This window comes from Ictalurus furcatus, chromosome 22 (genome assembly GCF_023375685.1).
Source record: "Ictalurus furcatus strain D&B chromosome 22, Billie_1.0, whole genome shotgun sequence".
Taxonomy (NCBI): domain Eukaryota; kingdom Metazoa; phylum Chordata; class Actinopteri; order Siluriformes; family Ictaluridae; genus Ictalurus; species Ictalurus furcatus.
The window spans coordinates 10202622-10230078 of NC_071276.1; the positions used below are offsets into that span (position 1 = coordinate 10202622).

At 41.5% G+C, this 27457-nt stretch overlaps 2 protein-coding genes across 5 annotated transcripts in view; both read right to left on the reverse strand.

Moving 5' to 3' along the window:
• Window positions 1-2190, reverse strand: part of camsap1b (calmodulin regulated spectrin-associated protein 1b) — a 29632-nt gene extending 27442 nt beyond the window's left edge. For all 4 annotated transcript variants that reach the window (XM_053610144.1, XM_053610143.1, XM_053610142.1 and 1 more), the window contains exons 1-2: window positions 1962-2190; window positions 1081-1241 (exon numbers count right to left, since the gene is read on the reverse strand). In XM_053610144.1, coding sequence (XP_053466119.1) covers window positions 1081-1240 — 160 coding nt within the window. In that variant the 5' untranslated portion in view covers window position 1241; window positions 1962-2190. The remainder of the gene's footprint in view (window positions 1-1080; window positions 1242-1961) is intronic.
• Window positions 2191-9688: 7498 nt separating this feature from the next.
• notch1b (notch receptor 1b) overlaps window positions 9689-27457 on the reverse strand; it is a 43442-nt gene continuing 25673 nt past the window's right edge. Inside the window, exons 20-34 of the mRNA XM_053610140.1 lie at window positions 27214-27367; window positions 26870-27054; window positions 26120-26252; window positions 25573-25830; window positions 24776-24888; window positions 23855-24429; window positions 22361-22741; window positions 22123-22268; window positions 20275-20488; window positions 19959-20046; window positions 19340-19502; window positions 14444-14742; window positions 13204-13351; window positions 12959-13056; window positions 9689-12695 (exon numbers count right to left, since the gene is read on the reverse strand). Of these exons, the coding sequence (XP_053466115.1) occupies window positions 11364-12695; window positions 12959-13056; window positions 13204-13351; window positions 14444-14742; window positions 19340-19502; window positions 19959-20046; window positions 20275-20488; window positions 22123-22268; window positions 22361-22741; window positions 23855-24429; window positions 24776-24888; window positions 25573-25830; window positions 26120-26252; window positions 26870-27054; window positions 27214-27367 (4287 nt within the window). The 3' untranslated portion in view covers window positions 9689-11363. The remainder of the gene's footprint in view (window positions 12696-12958; window positions 13057-13203; window positions 13352-14443; window positions 14743-19339; window positions 19503-19958; window positions 20047-20274; window positions 20489-22122; window positions 22269-22360; window positions 22742-23854; window positions 24430-24775; window positions 24889-25572; window positions 25831-26119; window positions 26253-26869; window positions 27055-27213; window positions 27368-27457) is intronic.

The window sequence follows — 27457 nt, forward strand, 5'->3', positions numbered from 1 at the left end:
TTTATATCATGTAAAAGACACAGCCTGTAACATTTATCGACATGACGGATTCAGACGGAACTAAACTCCGAGAGATACACCAGTAATAAATACAGCGTGTCCCAGAAGTCTCCATACACACACACTGTGTATACCAGCACCACGTCAGTCGCGTCTTCGACAGCAGATGTTCGTGGACGTCCGCATCACTTCCAGTCTTTTTTCATTTGTTATAGCGGTGTCATGTGTGTGATGCGTTTCCCATATTTCCTGTTAAAGTCCATCGCAACCTTGCGACAGCGTCCCGATCCAGCCACGAGAACGCTTTCAATACGTTCTTTTCCGTCAAAGGCGTTCTTAAAGGTTATCTGGGGAAAAATGTATAATAAGCTATCTGTGTATAACTCACAGAGATTGGAGTGTTTGTCATGTTCATGATGTACCCGTAGTCATTCACAGGAAATGTTTCACACGCACTACACACACCCCTTATTAATACAAACATTGTTTTTGCTTTCATTATAATCGCTTCTTGTGCTTGATCACGATCATGACTGTAACATGCGTGTCGGCTATACCCGAGCTAGGAACACAAAATCTCACCTAAAACTTCTCCGACAACTCCTTGTATCCGTCTTTATTTTTTATAGTGCTGCTTTTTAAACTCGGCCAACGATATAAACCAAGTATGAACAATTTTGGAAGAAAATTTTATTTTGCTTGAAAAGAAATAAATAAATGTTCATTTCCCTTATGTATGGGAGACTTTTCAGACACACTACATTAGCCCGCCTCCCCATTTACTACTAACCGGTCCCGAATAGGGTTAGAGAGAGAAGCCTGAATGCTCGGGGTGTGTGTTATTGTCCACTGAGGATTATACAAATGGACAAATAAAGCACTGTCACTCTTAATATTAAACACACATCAAGTATTTAACACTCGTGACGTTTTTAAAGCCAAAAGCAGCCCTTCTGTGTTTCAAACCTATTCTAAAACATTTTGTCCATGATGTAGTTGAGTATCTGTCTTCACTGCTTCTCTCAGCTCGCCACTTAACCCCTGGAGCATCAGCTGTGCGAAGATAAACAAACACCTTACCGATCCCGTAGGCTTTAGCGAACAGCCAGCGCAGGTTGGCCGCGATCTTGGCCCTCGCTGAATCATACATTTCCAGCGGTGTGATCTCCACTGCATCGCTAGCCGCCTCCATCTTCCGCCGTGTGCTGCTGTCGCCTCCAGCCCCCAAATCCGAGTCCATCCTGAGACAACAAAACACAACCTCAGCGTCCTGTATCGCCTTATAATCTGCACTTTACCTTCAGTTCAAAGGCACCGATGACAGAGACAGCGTTAGGCCGGGGGAAAGTCCAGCTCTGTAACGTTAGCGATCATAATAGCAAATTGTATGCAAATATACAGCATTAGCACGCTAACCGGTGGCCTGTGGAGTTTGTTTAAACGTATTAAAACGCTACAAAATGACCAGCGCACACTTCTACCGGCCTGACAATACAGACAGCTAAATAAAGACTAAACAGCAGAGCATTTATTATTCCCAGCTAGCAAGCTACTACTTTGTTAGCCAGCTAGCCGTCGTTATAATGATGACGCGCAGGCTAACTGTAGCCAGGTATGCTACATAGGAGAGTATTCTATCAAAGCCTCGCACCCATACCGGGATTATCAGCCAATTTACGCTGTTTACGTTAATAATAAAAGCAGTTTGCTGTAAACGGTCCAGCTGTAACTGAGCTCCGTGACAAATGACCATATATTTAATATATTTTTAGCTATAGATGCAGAGTTGAAGTGTGTATACAGACATACACACACACTGGCTGTAATAACGACAGCTAGCTAGCTAACTAGCTTTACTTAAATCTAGCGCTGCTGTGAAGACGCCAGAGAAACGGGGCTGGGGAAAACAACAACAGCATAACCCCATTGTCCGTGTTAAACGCAGCATTTCCGCTCCATACCTTAATATTTTATGCTCTCAATCCAAGTGAAGAAATCCGCGGGTGGATAACATGAGAGTGAGGAGGCAGAGCAGCGGAACTCACGAGGAGCCGCTGGCCGAGCAGAGGACCGTCTCCTCCTAACAACAACGCCGCGGTAGCTGCGCGCGAGCCGCTCGTACGTAGCTCAGCCTAGCGACCGACCGCGCGCGCGCGCGAGAGACGCCCTTTGAAGTTCAAAATGTAACCGCCGTCCACTGGAATAAAGTTGGCTTGACGTTCGATATTCGCAGAAATGCGGAAATTTAGGGACCGTCTGTAAAGTTACATACGACATTGTTATACACGTTTCTAACTTCAATAGCATTTGAAGGGAATGACTTACAGTCATATAACCAACTGGAAAGTGTTCATGTAGGCATCAGGTATGACGCACACCTGTTAGATTTTTTTATATTTATTCAAATAAGCTATTAAATCATATGTAAATTAGATATGAATTTCACTACAGAATGGGCCCATACACAAAATATACCATAATTTAAAGCTCAATAGCATTTGAAGGGAATGACTTACAGTCACACATCCAACTGTAAAGTGTTTGACTAGGTGTCAGGTATGACGAACACCTTTTAGATTTTTGATATTTAACCCTACAATGCATGAACCAAAAAAAACTTCACGAATGCATAAAGGGAGTCAAAATGACCCATACTGGACTGAATGGTTTTCTCCAAAAAATAGATGTCCTATTAATGAAATAATAATAATAATAATTGTAATATATATATATATATATATATATATATATATATATATATATATATATATATACACACATATATATATGTATATATGCATATATATATATATATATAACATGTATATATGCGTACATATATATGTATGAATATGTATGAATGTATTTGTAATATCCATACGTATATATGTATGCATATATACAGTATCTCACAAAAGTGAGTACACCCCTCACATTTTTGTAAATATTTGATTATATCTTTTCATGTGACAACACTGAAGAAATTACACTTTGCTACAATGTAAAGTAGTGAGTGTACAGCTTGTGTAACAGTGTAAATTTGATGTCCCCTCAAAATAACTCAACACACAGCCATTAATGTCTAAACCGCTGGCAACAAAAGTGAGTACACCCCTAAGTGAAAATGTCCACATTTGGCCCAATTAGCCATTTTCCCTCCCCGGTGTCATGTGACTTGTTAGTGTTACAAGGTCTCAGGTGTGAATGGGGAGCAGGTGTGTTAAATTTGGTGTCATCGCTCTCACACTCCCTCATACTGGCCACTGGAAGTTCAACATGGCACCTCATGGCAAAGAACTCTCTGAGGATCTGAAAAAAAGAATTGTTGCTCTACATAAAGATGGCCTAGGCTATAAGAAGATTGCCAAGACCCTGACACTGAGCTGCAGCACGGTGGCCAAGACCATACAGCGGTTTAACAGGACAGGTTCCACTCAGAACAGGCCTCGCCATGGTCGACCAAAGAAGTTGAGTGCACGTGCTCAGTGTCATATCCAGAGGTTGTCTTTGGGAAATAGATGTATGAGTGCTGCCAGCATTGCTGCAGAGGTTGAAAGGGTGGGGGGGTCAGCCTGTCGGTGCTCAGACCATACGCCGCACACTGCATCAAATTGGTCTGCCTGGCTGTCGTCCCAGAAGGAAGCCTCTTCTACAGATGATGCACAAGAAAACCCGCAAACAGTTTGCTGAAGACAAGCAGACTAAGGACATGGATTACTGGAACCATGTCCTGTGGTCTGATGAGAACAAGATAAACTTATCTGGTTCAGATGGTGTCAAGCGTGTGTGGCGGCAACCAGGTGAGGAGTACAAAGAAAAGTGTGTCTTGCCTACAGTCAAGCATGGTGGTGGGAGTGTCATGGTCTGGGGCTGCATGAGTCCTGCCGGCACTGGGGAGCTACAGTTCATTGAGGGAACCATGAATGCCAACATGTACTGTGACATACTGAAGCAGAGCATGATCCCCTCCCTTCGGAGACTGGGCCGCAGGGCAGTATTCCAGCATGATAACGACCCCAAACACACCTCCAAGATGACCACTGCCTTGCTAAAGTAGCTGAGGGTGAAAGTGATGGACTGTCCATGCATGTCTCCGGACCTAAACCCTATTGAGCATCTGTGGGGCATCCTCAAACAGAAGGTGGAGGAGCACAAGGTCTCTAACATCCCCCAGCTCCGTGATGTCGTCATGGAGGAGTGGAAGAGGACTCCAGTGGCAACCTGTGAAGCTCTGTTGAACTCCATGCCTAAGAGGGTTAAGGCAGTGCTGGAAAATAATGGTGGCCACACAAAATATTGACACTTTGGGCCTAATTTGGACATTTTCACTTAGGGGTGTACTCACTTTTGTTGCCAGCGGTTTAGACATTAATGGCTGTATGTTGAGTTATTTTGAGGGGACAGCAAATTTACACTGTTACACAAGCTGTACACTCACTACTTTACATTGTAGCAAAGTGTCATTTCTTCAGTGTTGTCACATGAAAAGATATATATATATATATATATGTATGTATAGTTTATATTTATTTTATGTTGTGTGTATGTATGTATGTATATATGTGTATATATATAATTTAATTAATAGGACATCTATTTTTTTGAAGAAAACCATTCAATCCAGTACGGGTCATTTTGACCCCCTTTATGCATTCGTGAAGGTTTTTTTGGTTCATGCATTGTAGGGTTAAATATCAAAAATCTAAAAGGTGTTCGTCATACCTGACACCTAGTCAAACACTTTACAGTTGGTTGTGTGACTGTACATCATTCCCTTCAAATGCTATTGAGCTTTAAATCATGGTATATTTTGTGTATGGGCCCATTCTGTCCTGAAATACATGGCAATATTTACATATGATTTAATAGCTTATTTTAATAAATATCAGAAATCTAAAAAGTGTGCGTCATAACTGACACCTAGATAAACACTGTACAGTTGGTTATATGACTGTAAAACATTCCCTTCAAATGCTATTGAAGTTAGAAACGTGTATAACAATGTCGTATGTATCTTTAGAGACGGTCCCTTAATTTCCGCATTTCTGCGAATATCAAACGTCCAACGTCAAGCCAAATTTATTCTAGGCCGCCATCCAGCAGTAACGGTTTTTCTGTTTTCCCTGGCTCAGGAGGAAATATTTCCCAATTGAACAGTCGTTTTAATTTTTAGTCTTTAGAGCAAAGTCACTGTAGGTCAATTACACACACTCGAGACCAAAATCAGTTTAGTAGAGCAATAACACAAACCCAAACACACCCCCTGTAGTGTTTAATTCCTCTCATTCCTAAAAGTTCTTTTTGGAAAGAGACACGATGGTCACAGCTTCATATTTCAGCTTGGTATGATGAAAAAACACATATGAGTACCATAGTTTTGCACATTTATTAAATGATGCATACAATAATTTGCATAAAACAAAAATCTTAGATTTTGGATAGTGTTCGAATTGAAATATTTGTTTCAGTGTCAAGAGTTTATTTAAAGCCATTTGTTTATTGTTTAATAAAGAAAATACCATGCACTATATATATATATATATATATATATATATATATATATATATATATATATATATATATATATTCCGTGTGAAATCAAATATAAGTTCTTGCAAAAACAATTATCAACAACAATTATTTCTTCGTAATGAGCTTCAAATTAGGTAAAGGAATGAACATGTAAAATTCCCTGAATGCAGGTCATCTACTTAGAATCTACAATTTTACCTTCTAAATAGTTACCATGTTGTCTGTTGTATTGTCTGTCAGCCGTTGAAACGTGAATAAAATACTTTTTAGACCAGTGAGAATGTGGGAATGTTTCACGGTTTCATGTATTTCAGACCAGCAGGTGGCGCTTTATGAATGATAATCTGCATTGTAGATTGGTTTCATCCACGTTTTTATGCGGATTTTGAATTTGGATGAGAATTATAGAAGCCTTGCTATAAAACTAAAAATAAACCAATAGTAGCTGATATCAATGTGCTAGCAGCTACTGTGGCTTTCAAAGATATATAAATAATATAAAAGACATCAATGTAAGATTGATTTTTTTATATCCACATCACACTATTTGCTGTTAACGAATGTCTTAAAGTGAATTATTTTTTATCTTTGTGCAGTCAAGAACAACAGCACCACCAGTGGAAACTACACAGAACGATGTGAAGCAACGATGGGGCTGATTTCTTTCTAGACCAGACTGTAGATTCATGCAGCCTTTCAGTGAAAGACGTGTAAAGCAGGAGTGGCACCACTACTCTAAAAGTGGTGGGGCAAATTTTTGTCTGAGAGAAGAGGTACATCTGTCATTTGTCTATAAAAAAAAACAAAAAAACATACAGACTACCTATATATATTGCTATGGAGTCAGGGTCTGATTATAATACAATAACTGGGCATAAGACACCTTTTAATCAGTGAAGTTTGTTTTCAACCTCACACCCATCATTTTGCATTTTACTCCTTGGGAAGCTAATAACAGCAAAAAATTTGTTCACAAAGTCAGATAACACTAATTCTAAAATATGTTTTAAAAATCGAAAACCTGTTCATGTTCCGCGATGGGCTGTTCATCAGTGTCTGTTTCGCTAAACATTTTTCCAGCAAGCCTTACTTACTATATTTGAAGGATGTCATTTGAGGAATGTCCCTGTAATCGATTCAGAATACAGAAGATGTGCATATGTCACTTAAAATATTGAAACTTTAGTGATACTGACTCAACACATGTTTATTAAGCAGTAGTGAGCACCAAACCACGGTTAACCCTTTATCGCTCATAGGAGAGCCCCCAGCTGAACTGACAGTCAGACCTGTCTGTTATTGCCTGAAGTGCTGGGTCGCCGCCCCCGTAGTTTGAAAAGTTCCGGGTCCAAATGCCAGCTCGCCCCTGTTGCTCCGGTGGCCCTGGTGCAAAGTGATTGCACAGAGTGAAGTACACCCATAGATTTGATCTGCATTTGGGCTAATATACTTCAGCCCATGTCACTGACACATCTGTAACACGTAGTAAGCAGAAAGCGCATGTGAAATACATTTGTGGGTGAAATGAACATAAATGAAGTGGATTATTTATTCTGTCATCTCAAAAATGTGTTTTGGAAAAACTAACAACAGACCAAGAACACAATGTCCAATGAAAGTACAAATTATGCAAAAGGACAGACAAAGCTGTTTGGTTTGAACAAAAGGGTTACAAAATTTGAACCCAAATAACACAACATGAACCCAATAGAGCAGTATGTACTTGAAATAATATTAAATAAATAAAAATCAGTATGCAGGTGCCTAGTTCCCCTTAAGCTAGTGTATATATTTAACAGTTTTCCCTTCAGGACATCATTAGGCTATCTAATGCATTGCCCAGCCCTAATAGTTTCATTGTTGAGCTATTGATAAATATTACATTTTAGTCCTCCCGTATATTTTAATGGTGTCAGTGAAAATTTGGGAATGCCAGAAATTTGAAAAAAAAAAAAGCCTTGATATAAAAAAGTTATGTATGTAAAGGTTGTACAGTAATGATTGTATACTTGGCTGAGGTCTAAAATGTTTTTGACTGAATAAGGAATTATACCGCCTCTAATCACAATAGTCTCATGCATATGGCCTTGTATCACCTTTGGGATCTTCAATGGAATACAATAATATTGTTTATCTTGTAAAAATCTGAGCATAAGGGCACACTGAATTAATAATAATAATAATTATAATAATAATAATGGCTTGCAGCCAGCAACAAAAGCCAAAGCAGATCTCTACACAACCGACACTGTATTTGAATTATTGATATGATAGTGAGATGAGATAATATAGTAATTGAGTTGAGCCTGCATAACCTTTCGTGGGTTCTATTTACATAAACAGTCATATAAATATGACATGAAGTCTTGTTCAGGATGAATCAACTATTAGTCTTTTCTGGGAAAGATATAAATGTTATATAAATGTCTCACCTTATACTGAGCTTTATCCTACACTCTTGAGAAATATTGGGATATGCTTTTGAGAGAGAAATATCAAAGTTTATGACTAAGTGGAAGACTGCCAGGACAGTTAGTTTCCTTCAGAACTTGTGGAGTGTTCCTTAGTGCTTGTTTCCTTGCGGAGTGGATAGCCTATAAAAAGTTTGCACTGCAATATCCTCATCCTTTGGTTGTTTTATGAAGAGGCAGGTGACCTGGCAGTCCTTCAATTGGTTGTAGGACCTCCAGGGTGGTTTCCATGAAATACTGGAGAATGTATATCATAGTTAAACGGCGATTACTGGCAATTACAAAACACAGATTTTGTTTTAATATCTGGACAAAATGTATACATAACAAAAAAGGCAAAACTGAACCTGCAATAAACTTAAAAGTCAGCATGAGCTCAAAATTTTTGGCTTTAAAGCTGTGTTTTCAAAGTGATGGCCTCGTAAACCTATATGCATGTCCCATGCCAACCAAGCACGACATGCAATAAGGCAGTGTGTCATGCAGACAGACAAGCTTTATGGTGGAGTGGTTTTCTCCCACCTTCTCAAAAACATACCGGTAGGTGGACTGTGTTCCCAGGATAGGCTCTTGATCCACCTCAACCCTGATCAGGATAAAGTGGTTACTGAAGGTGAATGAAAATGAATGTTTTAGAGCTTTTTGTCTCTTGGTGTTGTGTGCACAAATAAGTTAGTATAGTATATAATAAATGTGTTTTGTACAGTAGTACTAACTGTAGTTTCCCTATAAACAAATATGGACCATAAGAATGAGTATAAATAATGTCACATGCTATGACAGTGGGAAGTCTGATTGGTCCATTTTTTCAAAGATGTTGCAGACTGGTCACCTTCGCATTGTGAGTCTTTTTTGAGCTTAAGTTTTCTTTCCCTTTAATCCAGTAATAAAACACAGCAGATGAGTATTGTTTAGTTTAAGTTGGCAATGAGATGGCAGAATGAAAGGATGAAAGGAATAGTTGTTTCTACAGTCCTATCCATTCCTTGTACATTTTATTTGTACAGCACATGCTATTTATTACCTATTGCCAACCACTCAACCCCTGGATATAATGTACATATACTCATAAAATCCACCTTCAAATACTGTCCTTTTCCACGATTTTATCTGTTTGAAGTGCAGATTGCTACGAGAGGACGATGACTGGCAGTATGCCTCGCTGAGCCAAAGAATGAAAATATAACAAAGAATGTAAATATATGTTGTATTTATAAATGCACTTATAAAAATGCATTTGACAATATCACATACAAATACAAATTATTGAAAAAATAATATTACAATATTTCCCCCAAAAGAATTGTCACTGTGTAGCTAGTCCTTTAGGCTCCATAATAACACATATACTGTATGTATGGGAATGTTTAGGACCAGCGACCTTCAATCGGATTATGCCCAGTCCTAAAATTGTCTTCAAGAGTCTTCAAACGTCCTAACAGATGTCCCGTGAAGATTTGTCATTGACGATTTAATTTGAATCTGCAGAAAAACCCCTTGAGTTAGAGCCGGAATATAAATGGGATAAAATTCTTTATGATAGTGAGTATTATCTGTGACACTTCGGTGAATATGAAGAAATGAGTCTTCACTCAAATGGTCACGGGAATGAAAGAACCGTCATTTTAAACAACACGGCGCAAAGCCATACGCCGTCCAATGAAAGACACCCACACATGCAGAAATCAGATACAAATGTGTATCTTTTATTATCTCAAGATAATAACATTTAAAGATTGACAGTAGAATGAACAGAAAATATACTTTATGTAAACTATGAGTTAGGCATTATTTATTTATTTATTTATTACAAATATTACATATTCAATGCTGTTGACTTGTGTAATCTTATTTGAGCACTCAAAATGTATATATAATATTATACCAACACATCAACTTACCCCTTTTCCAACAAACCCAAATATTATCGATTTTGTAACTTAATGCTCAATAGATAGAACGTTTTCGGTTTCTAATTGTTCATTTTTACCTATATGTGGCATGTAAAATAGAACTGATCATTTGTATACATCTCTTATATCACCCGGGAGAATGCACTGGCTCGTGCAACCCTCCAAGGGCTGGAGTTTGCCCCCTGACCGGGAATCGAACCGTGAAGGTGAAAGCACCACATGCTAGCCACTAGTCTACCAGGGAACCACCTCCACCAAAATATATGGTCTCTTTCTATGACAGAAAACAAAGAGCTACTGAGCCAACGTTTCAATTTTCAGTGACATGTATAAGACTTAAGATTTCTGAAACAAAATCCTGTTCACATGAATCATGTCCACTAGGTCTATTTACAGTAGCCATAGGCTCCAACATTACATACCATAGAGGAAGTAAAGACAGGCTCACAAACCTATCCACATGACCCCATACATTTCTGGCCACTCGCCCAGTTCAGTAAAATTGAAAGGGAGGGGGAAAAAATACAGAGTACTTTAAACTGCAAACTGTATTACATCACATCAACACCTAATAAAGGAGTCCAAATCCTCACTTTCACACCCACCCTCACAGTGGAAGTTTTACAACTCTGCGTTTCGCAGGTAATTTACTCTAAGAAAAATAATTAAAAAAAACCTCTCCGAAATGAACTGTACAAATGTGCCGAAGTAAGAAGCCATCATTATTAGGAACTACTACTTGAACATACACGGTACACTTATTTGAGGAGCAAATATGACACCATGACCAAAAAACGACTCAGACGGCTGGTTTCAGAAACCAATGAGAACCTGCTATACGCTAAAGCTTTGAGTGGTCAATCCCTATTGGCTGTACAGGCAGGAAAAACCTTGCTGTTCTTCTTCTTGTTCTGGTGACGACAGATAAGCTGTAACTGTTAAAATAAGCATCAAATCTAATCATCTGCTGTAATACTGAGAACTTCATTTAATTTAAAAAAAACGTGCTCCATAAAATGCCCTTACACACGTGATTTACAAAATTATACAATCATGTAGAAAAAAAAGATGACAAAATAAAAGTGAAGGCAATTTGACTCCAAAAATAAAGGCAAATAAATACCCAGTGTAGTTTTTAGTGAAAAGACAAAATATTACAAAAACAAACAAACAAACAAACAAACACACAAAGGTTCTTTTACTCATCAGACTCCTTATTTGGCAGTGACCTAATTTATGTACTTAAACTCCTCAGGCATGTGAGAAAAAGTATAAATTACAATACATTAATAAATAAAAAAAAAGAAAAGAAAAGACAAATGTGGTTAGTACAAAATACATAGAAAAAAGATGTTTCATTTAAATTGGATTACTGCTTTTTATTTTTTTTTATTTTAAAATTTTTTACAAAGAGTACACTAACAAAAGACCCCCAGATGTAACTGGTTCACTTAAACTGCTCTGGAATGTGTGAGATTTGGGAATGCATGCTTGTGGGTGGGCTGGAGATGCCCTCAGACCAGTCAGACATGTTGGAGTGGGGCGAAGAGCTGGACCACTGGTCAGGTGAGCCTGGTGATGGTGTGAGAAAAGGATGATCGGGCACCTGAAGCTGGTGGCTGGGTGTGTTGGTGTCCATGGCACCTGAATAGCTGTGCTGTGATGGGGGCGTAAGGAACTGTGTGCTGGCCATTCCGGGAGCCAGCGTCTGAGCATTGAGGAGCTGCGTCTCCTGAGGGAGGATTGTGTGGATGGGGACGCTGCTCCCTGTGCTTTGCTGCTGCTCGTTGCTGATGAAGTTTTGGCTGCTGCTCAGGTTCTGATTTGGGTTTGAGTTCTGGTGCTGCAGCTGGATGCTGGCTTGCTGCTGCTGTTGTAGGTTGTTGGGTTGCATTTGCTGCGGCTGTAGGATGTGTGGCTGTGCGGCGAGGTGGGCACTGGTCAAGCCCTGGTAGGTCAACAATTGCGGCAGCGCGTTGGCAGGAATGCCGTTGTGGAGTGATGTCATCAATGGGTGCTGGTTGGATTGGCACATGCCACCCTGGCCCGGGATGTTCCTCATGGCTCCAAACTGACCCTGCTGACTCAGGCTAGCATGCATCCTGTTCAGCCAATCGCACTGACCGTTCATGGCTGCTGATCCGTTCGATCCACCCACGGGCAAGTGTGTGAGACGCGGAGGCAAGGGATCGAACTGCAAGCGTGCCAGCTCCTGCTTTCCAGCCATGCTCAGGTGGTTAACTCCCACATGACCGTCGGAAACAGCTTGCAGGTGGTTTAGTGGCAAGGAGGGCGACTGCTGGAAGGGTGAGGGCATCAGAGGCGGCGAGGCAACATCTGAAATGTAGCCGTGAGGCGACTCGAGAGAATCGACAGGCGAGAGCACGGCTGAACTATCCAACAAGCTCCCTTTACCATCCTGTGGCTTCTTTTTCTTGGCCTTCAGGTCTTTAGGATCCTTGCAAGCCATACCCTTGGCACCAGGCTTTCTGGCTTTCTTGCTCTGGATGGACGGTTTCATGCCACTCAGATACGCATTGGGCGAGCACAAAGGAGGTGAGAGCGTGGAGCTCATGTTAGCGCTAGGCATAGGCGGGCTACGCACTAGGTTGTACTCGTCCATGAGGCGCACGATGTCATGGTGCATGCGTTCCTGAGCAATGTCACGGGGCAGCCGGTCCATGTGGTCGGTGATCTCACGGTTAGCGAAGTGGTCCAGCAGCACTTTGGCCGTCTCGTAGCTGCCTTCCCTGGCTGCCAGGAACAGTGGCGTTTCTTCCTGTAGTGTGAGAGGAATTTGTGTTCATTCGTGTTCGATATCACTATTTACTCCGTAGTTACACTGCTGTTCAGTCATAATGTGCTCAGCTCCACTTAGAAAATAATGCAAATACTACTCTACTCTAAGCGATTAGAAGTGCTACACTCGAGCACCTTTGCGGTAGCAATTGTGTTTAATAACGGATTTGCAGCTCCAATACAGTTATAGATATGGCTTACTGTTAACTCCACTATACTGTATTTATCTCAAATTTGTTGTACCTTGTTGTTCTGCATGTCTTTATTGGCTCCGTTCTTAAGCAGTACTACAGCTGCGTCCACATTGTTCACAGCAGCAGCCCAGTGCAGTGCAGATTTCCCTGGTGCATGAAGACAAAAACAAATCTTAATCTCTTCCACTAACATTTCAGCAAACACAACACTGAAAAAAAACCACAGACGCTTGGTCTGATCCGAGCAGATCACTTTTCCGCAGCGATGGCGATAAGTATGACGTTAAGCATTACCAAAGTCATCGATGGCATTGACGTCAGCGTGGCAGTTGATCAGTTCCTCCACCATGCCTTCCACGGCCAGTCTGGCTGCCAGGATCAGAGGAGTAGTGCCGTCATGCATGCGGGCATCGAGATCCGTTGCACGGTTCCGTATCAAAATCTGAAGTGAGGATATATTGGTAGGAATGAGATTCGAATGGAAATGAGAATGGAGACGCAAATGTTTCATCATAGGATATAAGGTGATCAGTTATAAGAACTTTGAAATGCTTTGCTTCCCTCTAAGTCCAATCTTATCTGGAAAGGGTGTGTGTGGATGCAGGTTTTCATTCCAACCAAGCAGGAGCCACACCTGATTCCACCTGTTTAATCAGTTGATCTTGGTTTTCAATAGATTCAGGTGTGTCTTCTGCTTGGTTGGAATGAAAACCTGCACCCACACCGGCCCTTTCCGGATAAGACTGGACACCCCTGCTCTAAGGGGACAAGTTGAGCCAAACCATGTAAATGGTAAATGGTGCACTTATATAGCGCTTTTATCCAAAGCGCTTTACACTGTGTCTCAATCACCCATTCACACACACACTCACACACCAATGGTAGCAGAGCTGCCATGCAAGGCACTAACTTGCCATCGGTAGCAACTTGTGGTTCAGTGCTTTGCCCAAGGACACTTCGGCATGTGGAGTCATGTGGGCCGGGGATCGAACCGCCAACCCTACAATTAGTGGACAACCCGCTCTACCGCCTGAGCCACAGCCGCCCCATGCCAGCAAAATGCCCCAACAGCGTAACAGAGCAACTGGGTTTTCCTTTAATTTATCACCCATCTGTAGGTTTCAGTTTCAAAAGCACCTGTTAACTGCCACGTTCATAAGAACAAGCTGTTACAAAAGGTAGGACCTGAAAATCAAACAACTGGTACTGTGTGTGTTCAGATGAGAACTAAATCAAAAGTTTTGCTCATGCAAACGATCAGCATATTTGGTAACAAGAGGACATGATACAAGAACAAGCACCTGATAACTACTGTGCAATATACACATGGATCATTGATGCTTTGGGGCTATTTTGTGGCTATTTGTTCAAGGGCTCTTGTGAAGATTGATGGCATCCTGACGTCTGCTAATTACCAGGACATTTCCAGACCAAAGCCCGATCGCCTCTGCCAGGAGGTTTCGACGTGGCCGTAGACAATAACAAGAGGATAAGCCGAACGTACTTTCAAATCAACACAGAAAGGATCACACACCTGGAAGACCCCTTGTGCATCTGAAGCCACGGCAGCATGTAGTGGAGTTCGGCCCATGTTGTCTTGGATGTTGGCATCTGCGCTGGCCTCCAGCAGTCTCTTAGCAGCGTCAGAGCGGGCGTAGCGTGCAGCCAGGTGCAGAGCGGTCTCACCTGTGCGGTCCGTCTGATTGTGCAAGTTAGCGCCCTGGTAGATGAAGTCGTTTATGACATTGGCAGAGGCATCCTCCTCTTCCTCGCTGTTGCCGGTTTCCAGGCCTCCTCCGCTACAGGAGGCGATCATTAGAGGAGTGAATCCATCTTTACGTGGGAGAAAGAAAACGATGTATCAGTATAAACCCGACCCATGTCGTCAAAGCATTTTCTCAACTTGACAGTCAGTACATTTACATGGACAACAATAATCCGATATTAACCCGATTAAGACAATACTCTGATTAAGAAACTGTCATGTAAACAGGGATTTCTGATTACCTTAATCCGACTAAAGTCATACTCGAAGTAAACACAAAAAATCGAATTAAGACATGTGGAGTATTCCTGTTTTAGTAGCATTATCGAAGTGCATAGACATGTACACGCCTTAATCACACTATTAACGTCGTGTGGGAGTTTTCACCACATTTTGCGACAGGACACGATCACACACGGCAGCGCTCAACCGTTTGACGGCAAACAAGAGAGCACGGCTGCGTCCCAAACCGCGTACTTACCTACTACAGTATACAGTAGGCGAGATACATGTATTTCAGCTACTATATAGTAGGTACGTATGAGGTTTGGGACGCAGCCCACAGCTTCAAGCATTCATCTATTTGCACGTACAGCATGACAAATAATTAACTGCACTTGAAGCTTTCGTAAAACTAAAAAAGAAACACGCAAAACTGTATACGGTACCATAACGAAGACCAACTGTATGTTGATACGTGGCATTCTGGAGGGGACGGCGTGGCGTGGGGACGTAATTGATCTATGTTCTATAACATGTAAAACGGGAACATAAAAGGAGTATTCTAAAAGTGACTCATATTCTAAAACTGACTCACCTTAATCACAGTATAGTTCCTAAAACGTTACTGCAACATTTTTCAGCTGTAAACCAAACCAAAAATTTAACTGTGTTTTTAAAACAGGGAATGTTATTTATGGCATGTCACAGCCTAACCAGCTGAAAAACCAACTGAACACTGTGGGAACATTCTCTGTTTCGTTCGGTGCACAAAGGTAAAGACAGTTCATCAATCTAGGTTTGGTGAAAGATAGCACCACAAAACCCAACTCAAACCAAGCCAAAGAGAAATGTTACCAAAACCCTCACTCGTGTTCCCAGCCCGAGAGTGAGATATAAGAACCTCTGAGGTGCAGTCTGAGGGCATAGTCTACTCCCATCATTCTTCAAAGTGACGGAAAGCTTACGCCAAAGTAACAAACAAATCGAAAGCGGATTTGACGTGTTTGCCTCTGCCAATCATCCCCAGATCTCTTCGATAACAGATTCTAATCAAGCGCTAGGTGTTTTTTTTTTCCTGCGGAGCTTAAGAGAGTGGGCTAGGCTTTTGAAAACTTCATGGCTGGTATAAGAGAGCATTATCATCTCTAAGAAGAGGCTTGACACGCCGTCTTCAACAGGGCCTTCTTTTCTTCAAAAGAACAGCTATTCCCAGATCTATCCTGATTTTGTCAATTCCAGCACATTGACTCAAAGAGTAAAGGGGGGGAGGGGGGGAGGTGAAGAGAAAAGAAAAAAAAAAAAATGCTTGCAAAAAGCACACTGCCTTACATTTTTATCATCATTCTTTGGGTTTTTGAGAGTTATTAAAAAAAAAATCTTGAGTCTGATATCGTTTCTGTTTAATTGGCACGTGTAAAGAGATAGCAGGTATCATGGGGGAGCAAGGGCTTCTCTTGGGCACACTCCCCAAGGTTTAGAGCTTTCAGTGAGTCTTTGAAGTTGATCTCTCTTCCCAGTGGGCCCTGTATATTAAAGCTGCTGTGATCGATTTTTTAAGAATGATTCGGTCTTAAAAAGCTGTCTTTTTATATCCTGATAGCCATCAATAAATTAGTTACTTTGAGAGAAAAGAAAAGAAAAAAAAAAAAACATCCCTGTGATCAGCAACTAACATTTCAACACGACCAGCTGCATTATCCAATCAGGCTAGTATTTTACAAGGAATCAGTCCTCTCTGCCTGTCGGGAAACAAAGAGCTAGCTTGAAGAGTGGGAGATAACCCGGATGCCAACAAATGAGGATTACACTACAAAACAGCTTAAGAAAATAAAGCGTTTAAAAAAAATAGGAGCATACAAGAAGGTGATTGCTGGAGAGACCTGAGATTTAACCGTCTTGAAACAAGCTGACGCGTGACAGGTAACTGACTGATTATTCGGTAGGTTTTGGTGTAATTTATTATCCTCCCAAAAGTTGCTTATCCTCCCAGAGTATACATTTATATTTATACACATGACACTTAGTTATCTAGATGATAAATAAACTAAAAAAAGCAACACCGGTGTTTAGCTGTGAATTCTTTTTGATTCAATGTTGCTTACAAAAGTGCGATTGTAGGTAGAACTTTTTGAGCCTTTGCTCACATAGCTAAAGCAACTTATAACACTGCCCCATTCACATTCTCGAATGCGACTGCTCAGAAGGTGTTGATTAATTGTCTACGACAGGACTTCTCAGACACAAACTGCAAGACAAATCACAAGTTTATAGTAATGCGCGCATTCTACTACGTTATCTATGGTAACAGCTAACTGACTGGATCTTTTATGTGGACGCTCCACATAATCTAAGACTAATAATAAATAGATTCACTACAAAGAATAAAATAAGGACAGACAAAAGACAACAGTACAAATTCGATTAAAACGCCTGGGAGAAGAGATATGCTTTTAGCCTCTTTTTAAAAATGATAATTGAGGGTGCGAGGCGGATGTCCAGTGGCGATTGATTCCATAAACGAGGGGCGGCGACTGAAAAAGCTCTATCCCCCTTAGTTTTTAAACGGGATCGAGGGACATACAGAAAAAACCTATCAGAAGATCTTAAAAATCTGCTGGACGAATGTGGTGTACGAAGATCTTTGAGATAAGAAGGAGTTTTAAAGACAAACAACAGAATCTTAAACTGGATCCTAAAATGGATCGGGAGCCAATGGAGCCATGCAACAATTGGGGTGACGTGATCATATTTTTGCCTTATTAATGGCAAGCATAAGAACTGGTGAGTGAACTAACTTCTTTCACAACATTAAAGGTAACCCTAAAAGAAATAAAACGTATGGCATGTCATTTGTTAATAAATAATATTTAATCTGTTAAATTTTTGGACAAATTGCTGTGGTATAAGAGGAATGAAACACTTCGGTATGTGCTGTTGTAGGAAACGAATAAGCTTCAGAATGGTAATCACATCACACCAACTGCTTGTTGGTTTTTTTTTCCTTTCCTATAACAAAATGCCCCATTGTGTTTTATTCCTTTCATACTTAGCTTTGGCACCGATAAGGTTCTTGCTCTGGAATCAGGTTGCTGCTTGTGAAATAAAACCTGCACCCCATCAGCACTTCCTACATCATGATGCTTTTCATGTGATGGAGTGTGTGCATGTGTTTGGAGGCTTTGGAAAAAAAAAGGTCTGGAGGTTCTGGAGGGTGTGTTACTGCATGGACGCAATGAGGTGGAAGTTAGCAGGTTAACCAACATTGCTTACAGCAGCTTTAACTCCTGAACAGTGCTCAGTTCACTCACCTTAATACTATACTGACACACATGAACAAGTTCCCTCTGTTATTGCATACACTATATATCACACTGAATGGTTTCAAACAAAATGCAATGGTAGACAAATTGAACATGAGTAAACACATAATGTTTTAAAATGATCATTTATTTAAGGAACAAAACTGTCCAACACCCATATAACACATGTGGAAAAAAGTAATTGCCCCCATGTTACTCAGATATCCACAATAACTTTTAACCGCCCATGTTGAATATAATAATAATAATAATAATAATAATAATAATAATAATACAACTGAGCCATACCTGAAGAATGAAGTAATTGAATGAAGAGGTGAAAAGGGTTACTAAACCATTTCTAATTCTCTTGGATTCCACTGAACCACAGTTGTGAAAGCCATTATCTCTTATATAGATATGACTCGAAACTGAGGCTCTTCCTAAGAGTGGCTGTCCTGGCCAGATCTTTCCAAGTGCACAGTGACAACTCAACCCCAAAATCACAAGAGGTTCCAAATGAACTCTAGACCACTTTATCCTCATTGGGTGCTGATGAATCCAAACTATGAAAGTAACCAGGCTAACACTGCTGCACTTCAGTGTGAACGAACTGTTTCAAAAGGATTATTTTTTTTGGTTGCTGTTACTGCTGCTAAAGTCCATGCAACAAGTTATTATGTTTAACCGTTTAACAATAACTTTTTCACATGGGTAATATAAGCGTTTAATAACTTAATAAATGTCAAGCTTCTTTTGTCTGGTATTACTTATATTACCGTATATTATTATATGATTTTTGTATTAACATAAAAAACATTCAGTGTGACAAATATGCTAGAAATGAGGACATCAAGAAGGGGGCAAATACTTTTTTCAGGGTCCACACACTGTGTGTGTGTTTGTACAATTCAAACAGTGGACTACAAGTAGTGATGTTGCATTCACACTCAGTTATATGCATTAGGATTTCTAGGATAATTGTTGAGGATTTATACTGTATGTGTACATCCCAAAAAAAAGCTACTTTAATTTAAAAATAACTACCATTCATTTAATAGTCCATCTGACAACCGATGCAAGTTAAATTCTACCAGGATCTGCTTTTTTATCAATATATTGTATTCGAGTACAGTAACCTTACCTGGTCCTCTGACATTGACGTCCATGCAGTCGTTCTCGTTCTCGCCTTGAGGAGGCGTGGGGGCTATGGAGGGGATCCGCAGGTCGGCTGCGTCCAGGTGCTGCTGAGTCCACTGCCGATGGTCCTGCTGGTCCTCCAGATTCAATATCGCTGGCTCCTCAAACTAACACACACACAGACACACGAATACACACAAGCTGTGAAAATGACCGCAATCCATACTAAATGGTTAATTAAATGATATGTTCTAAGACTTGCTGTAAAACTGCCTCAATGTTTACATACACATTTATAGCATTTAGCAGACATTCTTATCCAGAGCGACATACAGAAATGCACTGAAGTTGAAAACACTTCCTCACGCTAGTGTGAACAGGCTATGATCTAAGGCTAAAATCATTTTACATAAGAATTAATACTATATTAAATACTGAATAATAAGCATTCAATAAAGATTCTGCTTCCTATAAATCTCTACAAAAGGAGACAGTATTGCATCAACAATTACATTTTTTAAAGCTCACACTCCAGGATATCATCGCAACCACTTGTCAACACTTTCATGAATAAAATCCTGTAATAAAATATTACTATTTTCCCGTAATAATGTTCGGCTTACCCTAAAGCGCTTGGTGTCTGCTGGCTCTTCCTCTCCCCATTCATTCTGATTGTCATCCATTAGTGAAATATCGGAGTTCTTCAGTGGCCTGTAATGAGAAAAATTCCCATCAGATGTGCTGCTGTGCCCTCCATCCCCAAACCTACAGCATCAGAAGTCCCAACAACCCATTGTTCAATTCATTAATGCAAATAAAAACTCCTCCTCTCTATTATAACGCACCTTAAGCATGCCATAAGCTTTATGTTCTATTTTTCTGAGGTTACACCTACATCGAAGAAAACTCCTCGCAGAAAAGACCCCCCGCTGTACTCACTTCAAGCCGACGGAGTCCTCGCCGACGGGCTCTCTCCGCTTCTTCTTGCTAGGCTCGCTGGTTTTAAAGCCCTCGGGGAACCAGAGCTGACCGTGCTCTCGTCTCCGCTTACGGGAAGCCACCATGCCCACGACCACGAAGGCCAGCAGTGCCAGGCCGGCCAGCACCACATACACCGGGTACAGCTCTGAGGAATGCTGGTCTTCACTCTCAGCTGAAAGAAGGAAAGACATGTCAGACCCAGCGGACAAGTACGGGACGGTGTGCGAAAAGGTCACACACATGTCCCCGTACACGCAAAAGATGCTCGGGCTAGTGACGCAGCGAGGTGAGCCAGGTTTCTTGCATACACTTCCAAAAGTGTGCGCATGCCACTCAGGAAGAATAATCAGAATCGCTAACCATCATTTTTTCATGACAAAAAAAAAAAAAGGGGTGCTGGCAAATAGGAAGACGAGGAAGTTAAAAAAAAGAGAGAAAGAACACCTCCTCTCACATCTCCTCAGCCCAGGGTACCAGGAGACAACTTTACCACTTCTTCTTTAAGGGGGAAAAAAGGGAGGGATTAATGAACTTCAAATTACTGCGCACGCTTTAAGCTGTAAAGACGAAGGATTTATTAGGATTTTCAAGATAACAAAGACTCCCAACTTCTAGCACACTCCCGATCAATTTTCCTCCGCTTCTCTTCTTTTTTTTTTCCTCCTGCCCCTCTCCCTGTCTCTGCTAAAGATTTTGAAATGATAAACTCTCCTAACCTAAACCCTTAGAGATGTGGCTAAGGCTTGGAATTACATTCAGAGAGGTGAAGGTTGCAGCAGCCGGCTTCTTTCCATGCTTAGGCCACACTAGGTGTGTGTATATGTGTGTGTGTGTGTGTGTGTGTGTGTGTGTGTGTGTGTGTGTGTGTGAGATATCTGAGAAACAGATCTGGTGATAGGGAGCTTGATTTACGGCAATTAACCATTTTAGTGCCTGAAGCAGGTAGATTTGCCCTCTGACTGCAGCATTGACTGTTTAGCTCATCTGACGTGCAATTCCATTTGCTCTAGTGTTTGAGTACAAAAAAAACCAAGAACTTCAAAGTCATCCACTTAATCCCTGCCGTGTTCAGTGTGTGCGTGCGTGTGTGTGTGAAAGGGGTGACTGTTAAAGGTCGAGCCTGGAGTGAGTGCTGCTGGTAGACTCTGAGAACATCTGAGCTAGTAAGTGGCCCTTAACAGGGAATTTATGGATATCGGGCAACATGAAGCTCTTGTGCGAGTTATAGTGTGTGTGTATGTGTCTGTATGTTTGTAGGGCTGTCACTGCTTGATTAGAAAACTTCTGCCATACCTCACAATTAGGCCGCGGTCACACTAGGCTTTATGCATGTGTATTTTTCTCAGACACCGCTGCGAATATGGGCGGGAACAAGATATGACATCATCATACTTCAGGGCACTGAAGTTTTCATATGTAATTACGTTTTACACTTGCATTTCTTTTTGCGATCATCTACTGGTCACACGTCTTCATGTGAGATGATTACACAGGTCAGAGTTCACCAGATTTGAATTTTCACCGTAGTATGTGCATAAGCACATTTCGGTTCTGCCGTTTTCGGAATGCGTTTGAATGGAGGTCAATGGAGCGCTAAAGCCTAGCATTAGGGTTGGGTTTTTTTTTTTTTGACATAGTCATCGTCAGAGCCATGCTGTTATATTAAATGAATCAAAATCTGACCAATCAGATTTGAGAAATCAACAAAACAAAGATGGCTACAGAAATAACTTTTCACAGCAGACACAGAGTGTCACAGTTTTACAGTTACCATGACAGCCCTGTGCACTGGCGTTCAATACTCACTACTGACGGCCTTGATGTACGGCATGTTCAGGTTCCCACTGGAGGCAAGGGCTCCCAAGAAGGCAGCAACATCGGTAGCACTCTGGAAGCACTCGGTCGACTGCTGGTAGCACTGCCGGTTATCGATCTCCAGATACACCACCGAGCTAGAGAGAAGACACAGTGTGCTATAAAACCATAACCCCCGTTCGCTCACTGTTCCTAGACAGAGTGATAAAGACGCTTGCTTTTGGCTTACCTTTTGACCTGAGCGCTGTCTTGGTCGTGATGGCTTGAGGCGAAGACGTCAGACCGTGAGTCCAGCGAGCGCTTGATGTTGTGCTTCTTGAGCTCATGCGTACTGCCGTAGTACGGGTAAATCATAAGCTCGCCGTGCAGGTCCAACCGGAACACCACGTTGGTGTGCAGTAGCCGGCTCAGTTCGCGTAAGAAAGATGACGAGTTGTTGCGTAGCTGCTCAGGCGGCAACTGCACTACCAGCACCAGATGGCCTTCCGCACGCTTCTCGGGTACGTTCTCGGCGCAGTCCAGTCCGTCCCAGTCGCACTCTGCATTGTTGCATCCCTGATCGCAGTGACCGTCCGCGTAGTGGTCTTTACAATACTGATCGTACAGCGGGCTGAAAGATACACAGCGAGACACAGCAAAGAATAAACTCGAACGGCAAGATGGATGAAACCTGGACTGCATTAGTGATGGTGTAGGCTGGAGAAAAGTAGAAAATTATTCTGCAGCTATGGCTGCTCGATTATCGCAGAAATCATAATCACGATTATTTTTGGTCAATACAGAAATCACGATTATTAAACACGATTACTCACTGACTTTGGAAACATCATGCATTTATTGAACTTTAAAAAAAACCTTTTTAGTGGATTTCCTTGTATCCACTGTATGAAATTATATATATAATTAATTAGCTGACTATACCTCTACAAGTACTTTCCTTACTTATTCGAGCTATGGATAGCTACTTACATGAAATTTCTGCGATTTCCGCATCTCTTTTTACTGTATTGATATCTCTCTCGAAGATATCTTGAAGATGTCTTGAACTTTAAACTTCCTTAAACAATGAAATTCTGTCTGCCGGTTTAGATCAGCCTGTAGTTTCCCACTATTAGTGAGCTCTAGACAGGAAATGACCGTATTTAGACCAGCCGTCATGACGCTAGAGCAAATGAGCCCAATGATACCAAACGTTACTTCTTTTTGTTCCAAGTCGGAGTCCTTGAAACGAAATTGTTTCCAAATGGCTGAAATGGTTTTATCTTACTTGTCGACCAAAGGCTCTCTTTCTGTCGCCTTGGCTCGAGCTGAACTAAAAATGCCGCAGCCTGGTGGGGAGAGAGTTTGGCCTTTTAGGGAGGGGTGAAAGTGCGCCGCTGTAAAGAAAAATGTCACGCGGTTTTGTAAAAGACAAAAACGAGAACATTGCGAAACGCAATGCGGCACAATAACCGTTTTATCTTGATTATGCTGTTTTCGTAGTCGTCGGAGGCCATAACCGAAATTGAAATCGAAAATTCGATTAATCGCACAGACCTGTCTGTAGCATCATGTTGCATTTATTTATTTATTTATTTCAAAATTGAAATGCGTTTTTAAAAAAAACAGAGTCTTTTCACCGTCTGGACAGTGTATTAATTCACTGAAAGCAATTCACTTCAGATAATGCAGCCCAGCAAACATGTATCTACATTATTTACACCAACAGATGCCTGAAACTCACTTGCACTCGCCGCTGCTCGTCTGGCAGTCGAAACCATCGAAGAGGCAGCCAGCGTTGTGACACTGTTTGTCACAGTGTCCGTTGTTGAAGTAGCGCCAGCACTGCAGCGAAGCCGAGCAGTTCTTCCACGGATCGTGGAAGTTGAGTGAGCAGTCGCCGCCGTCCCACTCGCACTCGTAGCTGTTGCAGGCGCTGTCGCAAAACTTGTTGCCCTTCTTAGCCGCACACTCAGCTACCGGGCAGCTGGCAACCACGTCGGGCGGTGGAGCGATGTCTCGGCCGATGCCGCCGCCGAAATTGTAGTCCAGAATGTGGCACAACAGGCCGTTGAACGTCTTTGGGCACACACAGTGGAAGTAGGGTGCTGCCTCTGGGTTGGCTTTGCACGTGCCTCCGTTGTAGCAGGGCTTGGAAGTGCAGTACCCATCAGATGTGTGCTGGCACTCGGGGCCACTAAAGCCTGGTGGGCACAGACACAGTGGGGCTTTCTGGCCTGAGATGCAGGTGCCACCATTATGACAGTGTAGGCTGCCACACGAATAAGCGTCATACTCGCAGGTTGAGCCACTGAAGCCCTGAAAAAGAGATGAGAGTTTGTACTGCACCTCAGCAAAGGAAAGAAATGAAAAAAAGAACCTCATTATCACAGTATTGTGATCAGTTGACTCTGTTGGAAAAATTAATATGGTCAAATTCTAGACAAATAAATGCTACTCTATAGCCAAAAATGCTTTCCGTTTTTCTTCAGGTATCTATTACGTAAGATTATTACTGAAAAAAAAAGTTGCATCTACTGTATTTCAGGTGACACACCCTTGACACTGAATTGGCATGCGTTAAACAAATAAAAAGCATTCGTTCTGGTGCAGAAATCATTTGGAGATAGATGAGAATCTTATCATTCATAAATGTGTCACTTACTGGAGGACATTTACAAATGAAGCCATGAGGAGTGTTACTGGCTACAGCACAGGTCCCTCCATTTCGGCACGGTTTGCCCTTACAGCCATCAAACACAGTGTCACAGCGCAGACCTATCAAAAAAAAAACATAGATGTGCACTACCGGTCAAAAGTCTGGAGACACTTGACTGAAATGTTTCTCTGATCTTAAAAACCTTTTGAGCTGAAGGTGTATGATTAAAGGTGTGAAATCGGTGTTGTAGACAAAAATAATTGTGCCAACATATTCATTTCTTTCATTAGAAAACTAACATTTTATTTACAAAAAAATATTTTTTTAAATGGATGACTTGAAGTGAAATATTCCGAAAAGCAGCCAGTAAGTGTCGAGCGTAGGTGTGAACTCCTTTAATACTGTTTAAAAAGCATCTCAGGGGAATTCCTCAAGAAATTGGTTGAGAAAATGCCAAGAATTCATTTCTGGAAATTCTAGGCAAAAAGGGCGTCTACTTTGAAGATGCAAAGGGATTATTTTGATTTACTTTGGATTTTTTATCACAACATAATTCCCATAGTTCCATTTGTGTTACTCTGGAGTTTTTATGACTTTATTATTATTCTAAAATGTAGGGAAAATAATAAAAATAAAGAATGAGTTTTTCTAAACTTTTGACCGGTAGTGTACATCAGCCGCTCATTATCGAACTCCACGTTATCAGTGAAAATGAAATTAGTTAACGACCAAGCTCTATGATGGTGGTAATATCTATGGACGGAGAAAAGAGAACAGACAGAAGATAATCCACATGATTGCACCTGTGTATCCGGTGCGGCACTCGCAGCGGTAATTGTTGGTGAGCTGGACGCAGCTGTGGGTGCCGCGTGGGTCGCAGGGGTTAGACAAGCACTCGTTGACGTCTCCTTCACAGCGCTCTCCCACGTAGCCAAGTGGGCACTCGCAGTGGTAGCCGCCAACACGGTCCACACAGCGTCCCTTGTTAAAGCACTTGGGCTCCTGGGTCACGGGGTCAGTAAAAGGTGTGCAGTCATCGATGTTGATTTCACAGTGAACACCTGGAGCATAATGTGGAGATCGTATTAGGAATAAGATCTAGCACCAGGCTTGTGCTGATAATACTCAAAGCTCTGCTATGAGTATCATAACAAACGTGGAAAAAAATACGATTGATGCATGTATAGTATTGTTTTTCCCTCTGTTTACCTGTAGAATCCAATTAAATTCCTGGCCTTTGTACACCCCGGAAAAAAATCAATCACAGAGGAAAAAAGTCTTACTAAGCTGACTACTGTCTGCTAATTAGTGAAGTGTGGGATGAACAGATTGACAGAGGAGGTAGCTGACCTTGGGTTCCTCTGGGACAGGAGCATTTGTAGGCATTGATGAGGTCGATGCAGATGCCCCCGTTCTGGCAGGGCTGCGAAAGGCACTCATTGATCTCATTGGAGCAGTTTACTCCATGATAACCTGGCAAACACTGTGAGAGAGGAAGGGAAAAAGAGTGTAAACTGAATGCCAAAATATAAATATATAAATATTGTCTTACCAGACAAGCGGTTCCTAGTCAATTGGCTAACTATATTAGGTCCATAACATATACAGTTGCAATCAAAATGATTCAACCCCAATTTCAAATCACGTTATCTGTCAAAATTTACAGACAACTTTCAGCTGTTTGCAATGAACAAATCAAACAAAAGCAACTGAAAGAGATAAACACAATGAATGCTTCAAGTGGTTTCCCCAAATTCAATTGACAATGCAACTTATAATGATTTCTCCAGTTTCAAAATTATTCAACAGCTGAAAGTCTGTAAAATTTGGACAGTAAACCTGATTTGCAATGGGGGTTGAATCATTTTGATTGCAACTGCAGGTCAATTGATATTTTGCATACAAATACCCCAGTCCAGCCTTGGGTCCAAATCAGAAAGCATACATGTGAAAACACCCTAAGAATGCCAGCTTTCCTGCTCATATAATATGTCATCCTGTTCAAATAAAGCAGTGAGAAGCTATTCTTAAATCAGCAAGGAAGCTGGGAGTAAATAAACATTATGTACCACTGTGTATCATTTCATTGTATCAGCTTACCTCACAAGAATATCCTCCTAAGTAATCAGTGCACATAGCTCCGTTCTGGCAAGGGTTGGGGATGCACTCGTCCACCTGCTCCTCACAGTAGCTGCCAGTGTATCCTGCCTGGCACTGACAGTAGTGTGTGTTTCCAGCATCCAGACACTGACCAGAGTTACGGCACAGTCTGGCAACATCCACACCTACAGAGCAGACCAAGAGAAATGAAATGAGGGCAAGACATAACATAAGCAAAGACGTTTGGGTAAAGCATAGAATATACATAGAATATGCTTGCTCTCGTAAGCAGAGAGTACAGTTGCAGAAAGAACTGCATTCACAAACACACACATAGTCCCTACCTCGCTGTTTAGCTGCCACCTCGCAGGAGACACTGGGGACATCACAGTAGAGGCCAGTCCACCCTGTCTGACACTGGCAAGTGTAAGTAGTGCCGCTCTGTCTGCAGGTACCCCCGTTCTTACAAGGAGACGGCTTACACCAGTTCACCAGGTCCTGATTGGCACAGGGGGCACAATTTTAAATGGTCCTTATTCATTAATTTATTCAGGAGTGTTGGGTTATAGGTTGAGTCCCCTGATTTAT